General features: G+C 43.1%; 1 protein-coding gene across 2 annotated transcripts in view; it reads right to left on the bottom strand.

The window, feature by feature from the left end:
* Nucleotides 1–13,738, bottom strand: part of CDH13 (cadherin 13) — a 665,580-nt gene that overhangs the window by 3,484 nt on the left and 648,358 nt on the right. For both annotated transcript variants that reach the window (XM_083626042.1, XM_083626043.1), the window contains exon 13: nucleotides 12,003–12,218. In XM_083626042.1, the coding sequence (XP_083482168.1) occupies nucleotides 12,003–12,218 (216 nt within the window). The remainder of the gene's footprint in view (nucleotides 1–12,002; nucleotides 12,219–13,738) is intronic.

The following is a 13,738-nucleotide window of genomic DNA, read 5'->3' on the forward strand; positions in this document are numbered from 1 at the left end:
GGTTAAGAACTTTGCTTCAGGATGAGAACAGAAATGGTGCTCTGGCGGCGTGGTGGCAGCAGGAGGCCCCATTAGCTAAAGTGGTGCTTCAGGTTAAGAACAGTTTCAGGTTAAGAACGGACCTCGGGAATGAATTAAGTACTTAACCTGAGGTACCACTGTACCAGAACTTGGGAACATCCATTGAAACAGAATGTTGGAAGATTCAGGATAGATAAAGGAAAGCATCTCTCCACATATCACATGCTTAAACTATGAAATTCACTCCTGCAGGAGGTCCCCAGCTTTAAAAATGGATTAGACAAATTCCTGGAAGAGGAGGCTGCCAGTGGTTCTAGCCACAATGGAGATGTTCTACCATGAACACCAACTTCTGGGCATCACACGTGGGGAGAGTTCCTGTTGCACTTGGGTCCTGCTTGCAGGCTTCCCACAGAGGCATCTGTTTTGGTCAGATCCAGCAGGGCTTTTCTTCTTTTATTAAGAATGGTAAGTTCCTAATGTTCTTATATAAACTCACCCTTGAGTACATATTCAAGATCATTTAATATAGAGTTAACACAGCTTTAACTATCTGGGCATACTCATAATCACAGTAATAACTGCATGGATTTGTTTCATATGCTTAATGCATTTTTATGAGTGAAATGGAGATTTTAATCTGTGCTAGTTACTCCGAGAGTGAGCGGTTGAGCCCTCCCGCCTTTTTGGCTCTCGGAGGGGGAGTGATCATAAGACCATTATGTAGTAGGTCCACATTTCAATTTAGCAAGCTGCCATGCTTATGGGGCCACAGCTCTGTGCCTGAGCAAAGGGTTGCAAGGCAGAAAGAGAGATGATACCAATCACAGTGAGCTAGAAAGGGTAATGATCTGATTTGATATAAGGTAGGGGTGGGGGAACCTGCAGCCCTCCAGAAGATGCAGGAGTCCATCTCTCACCATCCCTGAATGTTGGCCATGCAGGCTGATGGGAATTGGAGTTCAAGAACACCTGAAGGCTCAAAGCCTTCTCATCTCTTATGCAATGCATGTCTATGTTGTTTTGTGGGACATTGTCTCTAAGACCATGACCAAGCACACAACCACTTTGGGAACAAATAGACTGCCAGTAGAAAGAAATTGTATCAGGTAACCCCAAGAAATGGTGGCTAATTTTCCAGATTAATGGAGATTGTGAGAATATACCGTATTTTTCCATGTATAAGACAATATTTTTTCCTTAGAAATAAAAGGCAAAAATTGAGGGTCCTCTTATACATGGATAGTGGGCAGGGGGGATTGGTGGCAGCAGCCAGCAAGAGATTGGCAGAGGCGATTGGGTGTGTGATTTACGGCAGCAGTGAGGTGTGCATGCAATTGGCTATGGTTGCATTGAGTGGGCAGGGGGACTTTTGGAAACAAGTGTGCAGACATTTGGTGGCTGTAGCGAAATAGGGGTCGTCTTATACATGGGGGCGTGTTATACATGGAAAAATACGGTAAGCAGTGTGTATCTTTTAAAAAATACTAGTAATGTTCTACTTACTTTTCTGAAATGTTTTATCATCATTAATTCAAAGATTTTGGGTTGAAGCCAACCAATGATTTCTGCTGATGTAACAAACTCTCCCCTCCCTCACTTCTACCCCCATGTGCCCCACACAACCCTCCACATCTTTTCTGGAGGGCTAGGGAAGTCTCCAGAACAAATTTTGGAGAAGTGTTTGTGGGGAGAAAGGGAGGAGAAGTTCTGTTGCACAAGTGGAAGTCATTCTATTTCTGTGATGACTTGGTTGGCTATAACACAATGTCTTTGTTTAGCTGCCTTCCTCATCAGCTTGCAATGGACCTCTATGCTTAAAGCACAAAGAAACAAAGACTCTGGAAGATTTTTTTAAAAATCCAAATACTGTTAAAACTGTTCTTACCAGCCATACAGAAATGACACTCCCAAAGAGAAGGGGACTTATTAGCATGCAAATAATTTCACAGTTGTGGCCTCCATTTCCACTGCGTATTCCACTGACTGCTAAACATATACTGACTAAGCAAGGCCTCAATGGTTGTTACTTGTTTGCTAGATAGTTATTGCTGTTTGTTTTGAATAATTTGTTTCTGTATCTCTGATACAGGCACATTGGGCGTTGTGTGGAATACTATAATACCACTAAAAGATTTGTTTGTTAATATCACTGGTCTGTTACTCAAATCAAATTTTATGCTGAATTTCTCTAACTCGAGAATTATGTGATTAGGGTTCCATCATTTTTGACCAAGAAACTATGCTATGTTTAATATAACATTTCTTCAAGAAAATGGCGATCATCTAAATCAAAGGTCATCTAAGTCCTCCTGGTAACCACCATAACTTCTGCTTCAAGGAAAGCGATAGATCTCGTACTAAACCAAAGCTAGGTACCCTGCACCTTTGGGGTGAATGTGATCTCAACCAGAAGGGGTTGAACTACCCTACCTAGTTCACCAGCATTCTTCATTAATGGTAGCTCCATCTAGTAAGTCAGTGGTGGGGAACACATGTCCCTCTGTAAGTTGCTAGACTGCAAGTCCCATAAACTCTGATCATTGGCCATTCCAGCTGGGGTCCAGGGGGGTGGAACAACAGCTGGAGGGCTACAGATTCCTCATCCCTGTAGTAAGGATTAAGTTTTTACTTTGTTAAACTCCATCAATTCCTGAACTAGCTCCAGACATTGGAGTATCAATTCTAGTGCCTCCCTGAACTTGAAATACTGGAACAAAATAAATAGCTTTGTATGTCAGCTGCACACTGGGGCTATCTCAGCCAAAACCTCTGGATGACCTCACCCAAAGGTTTAATGTATTTGTTAACAAGCATAGAAAACAAAACAGAACCTTGTGGTGACCAAAGGTGATGGAGTAGAAGAGCAGTCTCCTAGCACCACCACCTGGATCCAGCCTTCCAGATGGGAACGGAGCCACTGAAGAGTGACAGCTTGTATATCCATTCCAGCCAGATGGCCCAGAAAGATACCATGGCTGATGGTATCAAGTGCTATTGGGTGATGATGAAAATGAATCAACGTGATAGCACTTCCACTGTTCTTTTCACAGCACAGGTCAGGTCATCCTCCAGAGTAACTGAGGCAGTTTCTATTGCAAAACCAGGTCTTAAGACTGGAATGGACTTATATGATCAATTGCATTCAGAAAATGTTAAGAACTGAATGAGGCCAATGGTTGTCTAGTTCAGCAATATGTTCTCACAGTGGCCAACTAGATGCCTTAATGTGAAGTCTAAAGGCAGAACCTGAGCAGAAGAGCACTCTCGTCACCTGTGGCTTCCAGCAGCTGGCATTCATAAGCAATACTGCCAATGACTGCGGAGGCACAGCACAGCCATGAAATCAGCCATCCGTGAATTTCTTTAATTCTCTTTTAAAGCCATTCAAGTTGGCTCTAGTAATATACAGTCATTTGGTTGATAAGGATAGACGTTCAAGTTTGCTAGCTGATCACTCAGTTTCTTCAGGGGGGAGAAGCACAATTACCCTCTCTCCAGATATTTATTGAATTAATCTTCAGATGATTAAAAACATGCACTTTCAGCATAAGGTTCAATAAAACCTGACTGCTACTGAACAGGGAGATGGGAAGCTGATCAGAATCAAAGTGCTAACAAGACAGTCAACAGTGTTCAGGTTGCTGATTTAGCCACATTCCCTCCCTAAAGGAGGATGGGAGGAGGAAATTCATGACTGCTTTTTTTAAGGCCAGAGTGCTTTCTTCTATAGCAGTGATGGAGAACCTCAGGCCAATCTGGCTCTTGGGACTCTCCTTAGGACACGCCCCCTCCCAAACTCTGCCTTACACCCTCTTTGTGTGTCTTTTGGCTAATTGGAATGTGTCCTTCAACTGTGCTAATTTTTCTTTGCCTGGGAAAGGGATGTTTGAATATGTGTAGCAACAAGCCTCCTATGCAAATATAACTGAGAATTCCAGTTGCTGGAAACTGCAGGAGGGGAGAAGGCTCTTGTGCTCATGTCCTGCTTGCAAGTTTCCCACAGGTCTCTGGTTGGCCACTGTGAGAAGAGGATGCGGGACTCAATGGGCCACTTGCCTGATGCAGCAGGCTCTTATTATGTTCTTGTGAAGGAAAAGGCAGCGATTTTGGGGCTAGCCACCTCAGTGGCAAGTCAAGGAGGGAAAGGGTTAGCTGAAGAAAAGGAGAGGCAACACACTTGGTGATATAGTGATTAATGGGGGAAGACTGCTTAAACAAGCAGATCTCAGAAGGACTCTGAAGATATGAAAGGCGCTAAACTCCTCTGAGTGAAGAGCTCACTAGGTATTTTCTGACAGCAAGAGAACCCTTAGGACTTTGAAGATCCTTCAGATCCATAGTGGGAGCTCTCACATATATCTAGAGTTGGCAATGTCACCAGTGGCTAATCATGAAAATGCTACTCTGTAGAAACAATATTGCACAATCAGGGAATGCAACTGAAGGTGGGAAGTTGAAAGAAAAGAAAGCACCACGTGGCCTTGGCAGCAAAAAAAAAAAAAAAAAAAAAAGTCAGCTGGTGTAGCTTTAATTTGGAATGCTGAAAGTCCTCCAACACTGCTGCAGTTTGGAATATCACACACTGAATACTGAATCCCATGGAAGACAAGGAGATAAATTGGGTTAGATAAAAAATTGATAAACTTGAGCAGACTGAAATTGTGATTTTCTGTGGCCTCCCTGCCAGCAGAGCAGCAGCCAAAATTTGTCAAGTAAATTATCTTCTGTGAATTATTGGCTGGTTTTAGCTATAGACTGTTTTAAAACAATTCAGAAAATGACTCGGCAGTCATACGCCTGACATTAATAAACCGCCCAGAAAAGAAACACAGTCTATTACAAACCAGTAATTTAGCTCTGTCAAAACCAGAGAATATTAAACATTTCCCCCCTCTCCTCCTCAAGATACACCACATAAGGCATCAAGGTTTAATCTTCTCAAGTGCTGCTTTCACTTCTGAGGAAAAGCTGATAAAAAAACAACTGGATCACAAAGTAGGAATATTTCCGAATGATCAAGTATTTATGCCTTATGGATACACTTATCTTTCACATTTATTCATCGTCTCTTTTCCTCTTTATGTGGATGTGTATGCATAGAATACATATTTCCTATATGTATTTATTTCTTGTGTGAAATCATCCACAAGTTCCTGGCTTCATCCATTCATTTCAATGGAGTGTAAATATATAGGATCAGCAAGCTTCACGTGGCTGCTAAGAAACTTCTTGTGCAGGGATAGCCAACGCAGTGCCCTCCAGAAGCTATTAGGCTCCAAGTCCCAACAGCCCTAGTCAGAGTGTGACCCATGTGATGATGCCATTTGCAATCTGACACCTGGAGACTGTCAGGTTGGGGGAGGCTGCTTTGCTCCATTAACTATTCCCTCAAATTCTGCTCGCTTGAGACTCAAATAGATTTAAATCATCCAATTAATGAAATGTTTAATGGTTTATGTCTTCTGGATTTGTAGACTGGAGGGGGAAGTGAGACTATATTGCATCTTAGGTCTTCTGGTTCATTGCTGAAATGGGAAAGAGTGGCATCATCATAAGTAGGGGGCGGGTGGATGCAGAGGATTCACCAGGGGGTGAAGTCTTACCAGGAATTGTCACTTCAACTGGAAGGCTTGAGGAAATTAATAGATAGTTAAATACAAGGATATCTTTGAGGTTTATTTGCAATCAGAGTCCTGGCATCTGTGTGATGCGCCATTCCCCAGCACACCTGAGGCCTTTCACACTTAGTTTGACAAATTAATTTCAATGCAGACTCCACAAAACTCATTTAGTCTCTTCACATCGAGTTCAGTCTTTGCCTCCTCACTTTCCGGCAGGGTAATGGAGTGTTTAACTTATCGCTGCCAAAGTCAAACTTTGCAGTTTGCAGACCTGGCTAGACCCCAAGGCAACTCAGAAAAGGGAGAGCACTAAAGGTTGCTTAGACTGACTTCAAAATGACTGAACAATCCTTTGCTCCTATAGCTCATTTCAAAGTAGCATCGTAGTGCTCATATCTATTCTAAAATGGACAGGAAATGTGGGGCACCAACTTTTGCGTATGGTAGAACTATGTGCAAATGGGCTCTTGAAATCCTCTATTTCTAGGGTCTGGAAGGAACATTTCACCGAATTTCTCTAGGGGGAAAGATAGATTTCTAAAGGTATTCACTATTATCTGTGGCTTGATTTTTTCCATGCTGGCTGGGGCTTGCAGGAGTTGTGTTTCCAAAAATCTGAATAGCACCAGGTTGGGGAAGACTCCTGTTCCAAGAGTAGCTAACATGTGACCCATAAGCTGCTGCTGGACCCCATCATCCCTGACTGTTGGCCGTGCCAGCAGAAGCTGATGGGTGTTGGTTTCAACAGGGCTGGCACTTTGCATTTTGCCACTTGAGGCAAAATGCCACCTCGCTGTGACCTGTCACCACCACCAGCGGAGAAGTGGCACTGTTACTGGCATTGATTTCCAGTGAGATCTCACCAAAATCTCATGAAATCTGGCACACTCCATGGGATCTCATGGAAGTCCAGTGAAATCTCCAGAGATGTCACCAGAAAGCAGCACCGACCCCAGCACCTCTTCTCCATCAGAGGTGGTAGGGCAGGCAGGGTGCCCATGAGGTAGTTGCTTCACCCTGCCCCAATGGGCGGACTGGGCCTGATGGTCAATGAGATATGGGGGGGCACAGCTTAACTGTCCCATGCACCTGTAATGGCTGTGTGAACTCTGGATACATCCTTTCTGTGGGTGTCCTGATTGCATATAATCCCAGCATGTGAGCTGAATTTCACAAACTGGGAACTCTTTACAGTCAATGATGAACGACATCCTTCATACAGGAAGTGAGTGGCTCTTTTTAGGGTGTGGCGGAAAGCATGTCTCTGCTCCTAAATCAGCTTGCAATTAATTGCTGTACCCATGAGTAATGTGCAGCATACTGAGTAGAGGAACCACCAATGCAGTTTGAAGCTACTCTTGTACAGCAACTGGTCTATGTTAAAAGTCCAGCGAAGCTCCCCATACAAATCTTCTTCCTAGAGAAGTCCTCCAAGCACCAACATAACATTGTCATTGTTTTAGTGACAGTAAAAGATTTTATTTTTGTTTCTCTGGGAATTTGAAAGTGTTAATAACGTGATATTCCACTGCTAAAATAAGTTGTTTTAAATAATGTTTATGTATTTTTTTACATTTACTTTGGTCATTAATTGCTTTTGGGCTTTTTTTTTTTATAGGAACTGATAAACACACTGAACAAGCCTAGATGACCTGCAGAGATCTAGGTTTACCTACCCAGAAATTCCAGAGCACATTTTGATCCTGAGGGCCAGTGTGGTGTAGTGGTGAGTGTTTTACTTGGACCTGGGAGACCAGGGTTCAAATCCCCACTTGGCCATGAAGCTCACTGGGTGGCCTTGGGCCAGTCACTATCTCTTAGCCCAAGTTACTTCACAGGGTTGTTATGAGAATAAAATGGGGAGGAGGTGGACTATGCCTTAAGCTCTTTGGGGGGGGGAGGTAGGATATCAATGCAATAAAACAAACAAACAAACAAAAATAGGGTCTGTATCCAATGTTAGATCTAATCAGGGTAGACCCACTGAAATTAATGGACATGACTAAGGGCAGATCCACAACATACATTTAAAGCACACCCAACTCACATTTAAAGCACACGACTTCCCCCTAAGAATACTGGGAACAACAGTTTCTTCCTCACAGAACTTCAGTTCCCAGAATCCTTAGCATTTACATCTCCCAGGATTGTTTGGGGAAAAGTTAGCTTGAAATCTGTGTTTACCTACAAGAGAGCCTTACCCCATATATGCCCATTCAACCATTGCAATCGGCAGAACCGGCACTGCTACAGGTGGCATACAAAATTGTACCTGTTCCGCATTTGTACACACTCTTTTAATATGGCAGCAGCTATACTTTGGAACTTCCTGCCTATTGAGATCAGCCAGGCACCTTCACTGTACTCTTTTTTTTTGGTGCCTGCTAAAGCTCTTCTTTTTTTTAGACAAGCCTACCCAGGTGTTTAGAAAGTTGATGTGAGTTTCCATCTGTTTCTATTGTTATTTAACTCTTCAAAAGACTTCAATTATTACTGTCAATTCTTTTCATTGATAATTTATTTATGAAATAAATATGCAGTGGATGTGCTTTAAATGTATGGTGCAGCTCTGGCTTAACTTAAGTCCATTAAGTTTGATGGATCTATTCTGAGTAGAACTCAGTTGTAGAATACTAGCTTTCTCCCTTCACATGGTTGATGCAGCTGGAATCCATCCCATCTACTGCTAGGGGCAGTCATTGCATATGCTGTTTCGAGATTATTTGCCATCCTGCAGTTTTTCAGAGCAGTTAAACTCATTCAATGCCCCCCAACCCAAATAAAATAAAAACCTCAACCACATATCATTCCACTGACTTCCTGAACATATCCCAAGCTTAGATAATAATTGCTTCATTTAAATGATAATACCAAGATGTTTTGTTCTGGCAAGAGAATCACAGAGGGCTCATAGTCGTACTGAATGGCTCACACATTGTGCTATCTATCCTCCATTCCAGATTGTCAAACGTATGCACGCAGGCACAAAATTTGGCGTGGGAAGCAAAATCCTCACTTGACAGAGGGATTTACCTCCCAGGCAGAAGTGGCTCATAAAGTATAAGCACCAAGAGCGAAGCCAAGCAAGTAAGCAGGTTTTTTTCCTCTCCCTCTTTCTGGATGTGCGAGCAAAAATTAAGCCCATAATTTTGCTACCAGTGATGGGGATATTTCATCTGCTCAATACACATTAAGGGTCTCTCATGTTTTCTTTTTCTTTTTTACAGCACCGTAACCTTTGATTATTCTGATAAATATTTGGACTGTGGGAGAACTCGTGGCAGTTCTAAAATGAGCCACCTCCGTGTGTGGAATCGGGGAGAAAGAAAGAAAGAAATGTTTGGCGTTGTAGCAAAGTGGTGAAAGGTGGGTAAGAAATCCAAAAGCATAATGTAAAATACCGTATTTTTCGCCCTATAGGATGCACCAGCCCATAGGACGCACCTAGATTTTTTTTGGGGGGGGAATAAAGGAAAAAATGTTATTTCCCCCCCCAGGCGTGGGGCTGGGGCGGGGGAAGCCCGAGCTTCCCCCTCCCCCAGCCCCCAGAACGGGACCCAGAGCGATGCCGAAGCTGCATGCAGCTTTGGCATCGCTCTGGGAGCTTGCGGGGCTGGAGGAGGGGGAAGTCCTCCGCCAGCCTTCTAACCAAGTCGGAGGACAGCGGGAAAGGCGCGCTGCGCCTCTCCCGCTGTCCCCCGAGTTTGCGGGGCTGGCGATGGGGAGGAGCAGGCTTCTCCCCCCCCCGCCAGCTTTCTAACCAAGTCGGGGGACAGTGGAAAAGGCACGCTGCGCCTCCCGCTGTCCCCCGAGTTTGTGGGGCTGGCGGTGGGGCTCTCCTGAAGCCTGGAGAGCAAGAGGGGTCGGTGCTCACCGACCCCTCTCGCTCTCCAGGCTTCAGCGAAAGCCTGCATTCGCCCCATAGGACGCACACACATTTCCCCTTCATTTTTGGAGGGGAAAAAGTGTGTCCTATAGGGCGAAAAATACGGTAAATCCTTGGGCTGCAATTCTAATGTCACCTACCTGAGAGTAAGCACCATTCAATTCAATGGGACTTATTTCTGAGTAGATGTGGTTAGATGGCTCTTTGACCTGATTTCTCTGTTACTTTCTGCAGAGGCTAACAGTGGCATCCAATGACTAACTTAAGTCCATTAAATTCAAAGGGTCTATTCTGAGTAGAATTTAGTTGGATATACAGTGGTACCTTGGGTTAAGTATTTAATTTGTTCTGGAGGTCCGTTCTTAACCTGAAACTGTTCTTAACCTGAAGCACCACTTTAGCTAATGGGGCCTCCCGCTGCCGCCGCACCGCCAGAGCATGATTTCTGTTCTCATCCTGAAGCAAAGTTCTTAACCTGAGGTACTATTTCTGGGTTAGCGGAGTCTGTAACCTGAAGCGTATGTAACCTGAAGCGTATGTAACCTGAGGTACCACTGTGATCCTAAGTTGTTAAACATGTGGAAATACTGCAGAAAGCTGCTTTCATCTGTGGCCATTATTGTTGTATCAGGTTGACCAGAGATTAACTGACATCAAACTGTGTTCATGTGAACACACAACATTTCAAGGAAGGGGTGGGTCAGGGGTGTACACACAAGACCTGCCCCCAGTTCCTGTACACCCATGCCCCCATGCATGCAGCCCTTATCCTATGTTGTTAACAGAAGGCCTGCAGTAGTTGTTGTACTGATGTTCAATTGTACAAGAGTAGAAATCTCCGTATGACCAGCAGAGTCCCCCACTGAGCAGAGAGTTCTGCTCACATTCAAGCAGATGAAATTCAGTAGGTCAGGGGTGAGAAGGCATGGCTTTTCAACTTCAATGGATTTTTAGGGGACTGATTTGCAAATCCAGAGACTGTCCCGAGGAAATGGGGACCTCTGGTAACCTTAGTCTAGATCTGTGGTTAATTGCTTTACTTGGATTTTGAATAATTGTGAAATAAATTGTTACTATTTTGACTTTGTCGGTGTTCTTATCTTCCCTAGTGGGTTGTGCAAACTGCTATTCTGACTGATACTTTTTATAGGGTAGGGTGAGAGGTGGGCACTTGGAACAGAGAGGGTCATAGCCCGAAAAAAAATTATGTAAGTCTAGGAATGGGGGTGGGGAGAGAAATCTGATGCCTTCTGGTTGTTGTGGGACTCAATAACTCTCACTATTCTCAAGACTTGCTCATGCTGGTTAGGGCTGATAGGAGTTCAGGGCCACAGGCTCCCCACCGCTGCTTTATATAAACTGTAGTCTAAAACTGTTATTTTTCTGTTGACAATCTGCTTTATGCCTTCTCTGAATGAGCATCATTTGTTTCCCTGTTGCTTGACTTAGAGCCAAGTCGGCATCTCTGAAATTAAGAGCTGTCATCCATCAGAGGCAGGCCTAGAGTCAACACACAGCACCCTTTGAGGCCACTGCATCCTAGCAAGGCTCCTCAGCACTGTTGCCTCTGCTGAGCATAAGGCAGCTAGAAGCTAACTTCCCACAGAGTGACACTGTGGCAGGTGTAGGATGTGAAACACATAGCAGTCAAGTACAACATGCTTTGTACCAGCTAGGAGAAAACTTCCTGTTTCCTCCTGAGCTGGGACCAAACTTCATTTGCATGTGACTAGATGTGGGCATGGCCTAATCTGGGCAAGAGGAGCATACCTCCTTCTTTTGCTCCTCTTCTCCATTTTGTTTTTCTACATGTGAGCAAAAGTGACTACTTGTTCACAGTCACTTGGGACTAACTCCCTTATGGGATAGTTCCACGAGTGTGTGTGTGTATGTATATATATATATATATATATATATATATATATATATATATATATAGAGTAACCTAAGTCTGCCTTTAGGGATCCAGTTGTGAACTGATGATACTGCGAGTAAACTACTTTTATAGTGACTTTAATAAGATTGTCATGTCTACTCTTTTTAAGAGGGATAAGAAGGGATCTTAACAGGAATATAGTGAGGCTCAGATGAGCCTGCAACAAGCTAACTGCTGTGCAAATTTAAAAAGGGGGAATGTTTGGAACTCTGCTAAGATATAGAACTTGCTAACACAAATTAGGAAGGATATCATCAAATAACATATCCTCTCCTGCTTTTCTAAACATCCCCACAGCAGGTGCCCTGCAGTATTCTGGGAAAAAGGCAGCCCATGGCTGGCTGCTACTTCAGCTAGATAGGATCATGACTGGATGACGAGGGTGGGGCGGGGTGGGATACTGATGAAAGAGGTCCCACTCTGAATGAACTTCCCCCTGCTTCTTCATCCCCCATCAGTGGCATGAACACATCAATCAACAGAACCAGGTTGAGTGTGAACTAACTCTAGTGTTAGACATTTTCGGGAAACTTACAATATAAACTGAAGAGTGAAATGAAGAAGAGGACCATGCTGAGGTGAAGGGTCGAAGATGCGCTGCAGTCCATTTTGTATTTTGTGCAGGAACACACTTGGATTTTCAGTTCTGTATTGTTAATTAGAGGTGGTTTCCCTGAGTCGGTCACCAAGATGGGGATGTTGTAGTTCGCCTTCTTCAAGTTTTGTGGCAGAATGAGCTGGGCGTGGGTGTCTGAAATGAAAGAGGAAACAACAATTAGGGGACAGTAAAAAAAGCTTCGACGTCTCTTTCTCTGCCCAGGTTCTTCCTGATTTAAAAGATTATTGAATTCCTACCACAATCTGCATTTATAGCATTGTTTTACTGCTTTTTATAAATGTTGTAACTGTTTTATACTGCCTTATTGTTTCTATGAATGTTGCATATACCGTTTTGATCTTTTAAAGCCTTAAGAAGTTTAAAAATTCTTTCAAATAGATAGACAAATTCCTAAGAGAAATCCACAAATATCAAATTCCTGAAGCATTACCTCCATCACCCATTCTTATGTAAAGAAAGGAGGAAAAATAAGTTGTAGCAAAGGCAGTTCCTGAACTGCTGCAAAGAATGTAACTCAAAACATAAATAAAATTCTGAACATAATTTAAATTGCGAATAAAACTCAGTTCCAGAGACTAATCGGCACAGCAAAAATCACACAAGAATTACTCTCTATGAAACAGTAGAAAGATAACAGATGCTGCTATTATTATTAATGTTACTACAGCAAATATAAACAGCTAGGATTCCACCAAGCAGCGTAAAGAGATGGCAGAATTACATCATTAATTTTCTTATTCACACGCATTGCAAAATCAAACTATTCTGATCCAGAATTATTCCTCTTTTGACTCCACTTAGCCAGTGTGATTTTTATGTGTCAACATTTCAACTAAAGCCATATCCCAACCCTTTTTGTATTAATGTTTTTTCATAGCTCCTTCCCAAAATGGGTAACCATTAATTCTGCTTCCATGATGACCTAACGTATCAACACTTCTCAAGTTTGTATTGCTATCTGAGAAAATGTTTAACAAAGCTAAATATATCTGGTTCTGTATGCTAATAGATCTCAAACCATCACTAAAGCTCAGTGAAGGCCAGAATGTGTCTATTTGCAATCATAATTGAGCAGGTAGAAAGGCATCTGCTGAGGAATGGCTTCAGCAGGAGAAAACATAAGACAGGGAAACACTTCTCCCCACACCTGCAATTTCATGAGAATAGAAACCCACCAGGTGTGCTAGTCATTGCATTGCATGGGATGGCTATAATACACTGAGCTGATTCAGACTCCCTGAGTGTTCATTTTCTACTAAGGAAGTGGCAAAATTTCCCACACACTGTAACAGAAGATAATTCAACGCACTTCAGAGGCGCAGCAAAACTTAAGGGCTCCCTCAGCAGAAATCTGTCAGCCTCTTGACTTCCTTTATGTCACCGAATTTTTGGACAGCTTTTATAACAGTCTGAGTCAACCTCAGAGCCTATCAGGGAGACTTTGGCCAGGATTTGTGTATTGTGGCCAAAGGCAGTGCTTTCAACAATAGCATCAGAAAATTCTTACTGCTTGGCCATTTCCCACAACCAAGATTTAGTTGGACTGTCTTCAGGCTGTATTTCAGCACATTGGTCCCACTTTCAAATGAGCTTCAGGTGCTTTGTTGCTTTTCAAACAAAACAGAGGCACTTGAATGAAGCGGGAAGCTGCA

The sequence above is a fragment of the Podarcis filfolensis genome (assembly GCF_964270895.1).
Source record: "Podarcis filfolensis genome assembly, chromosome: 8".
NCBI lineage: Eukaryota > Metazoa > Chordata > Lepidosauria > Squamata > Lacertidae > Podarcis > Podarcis filfolensis.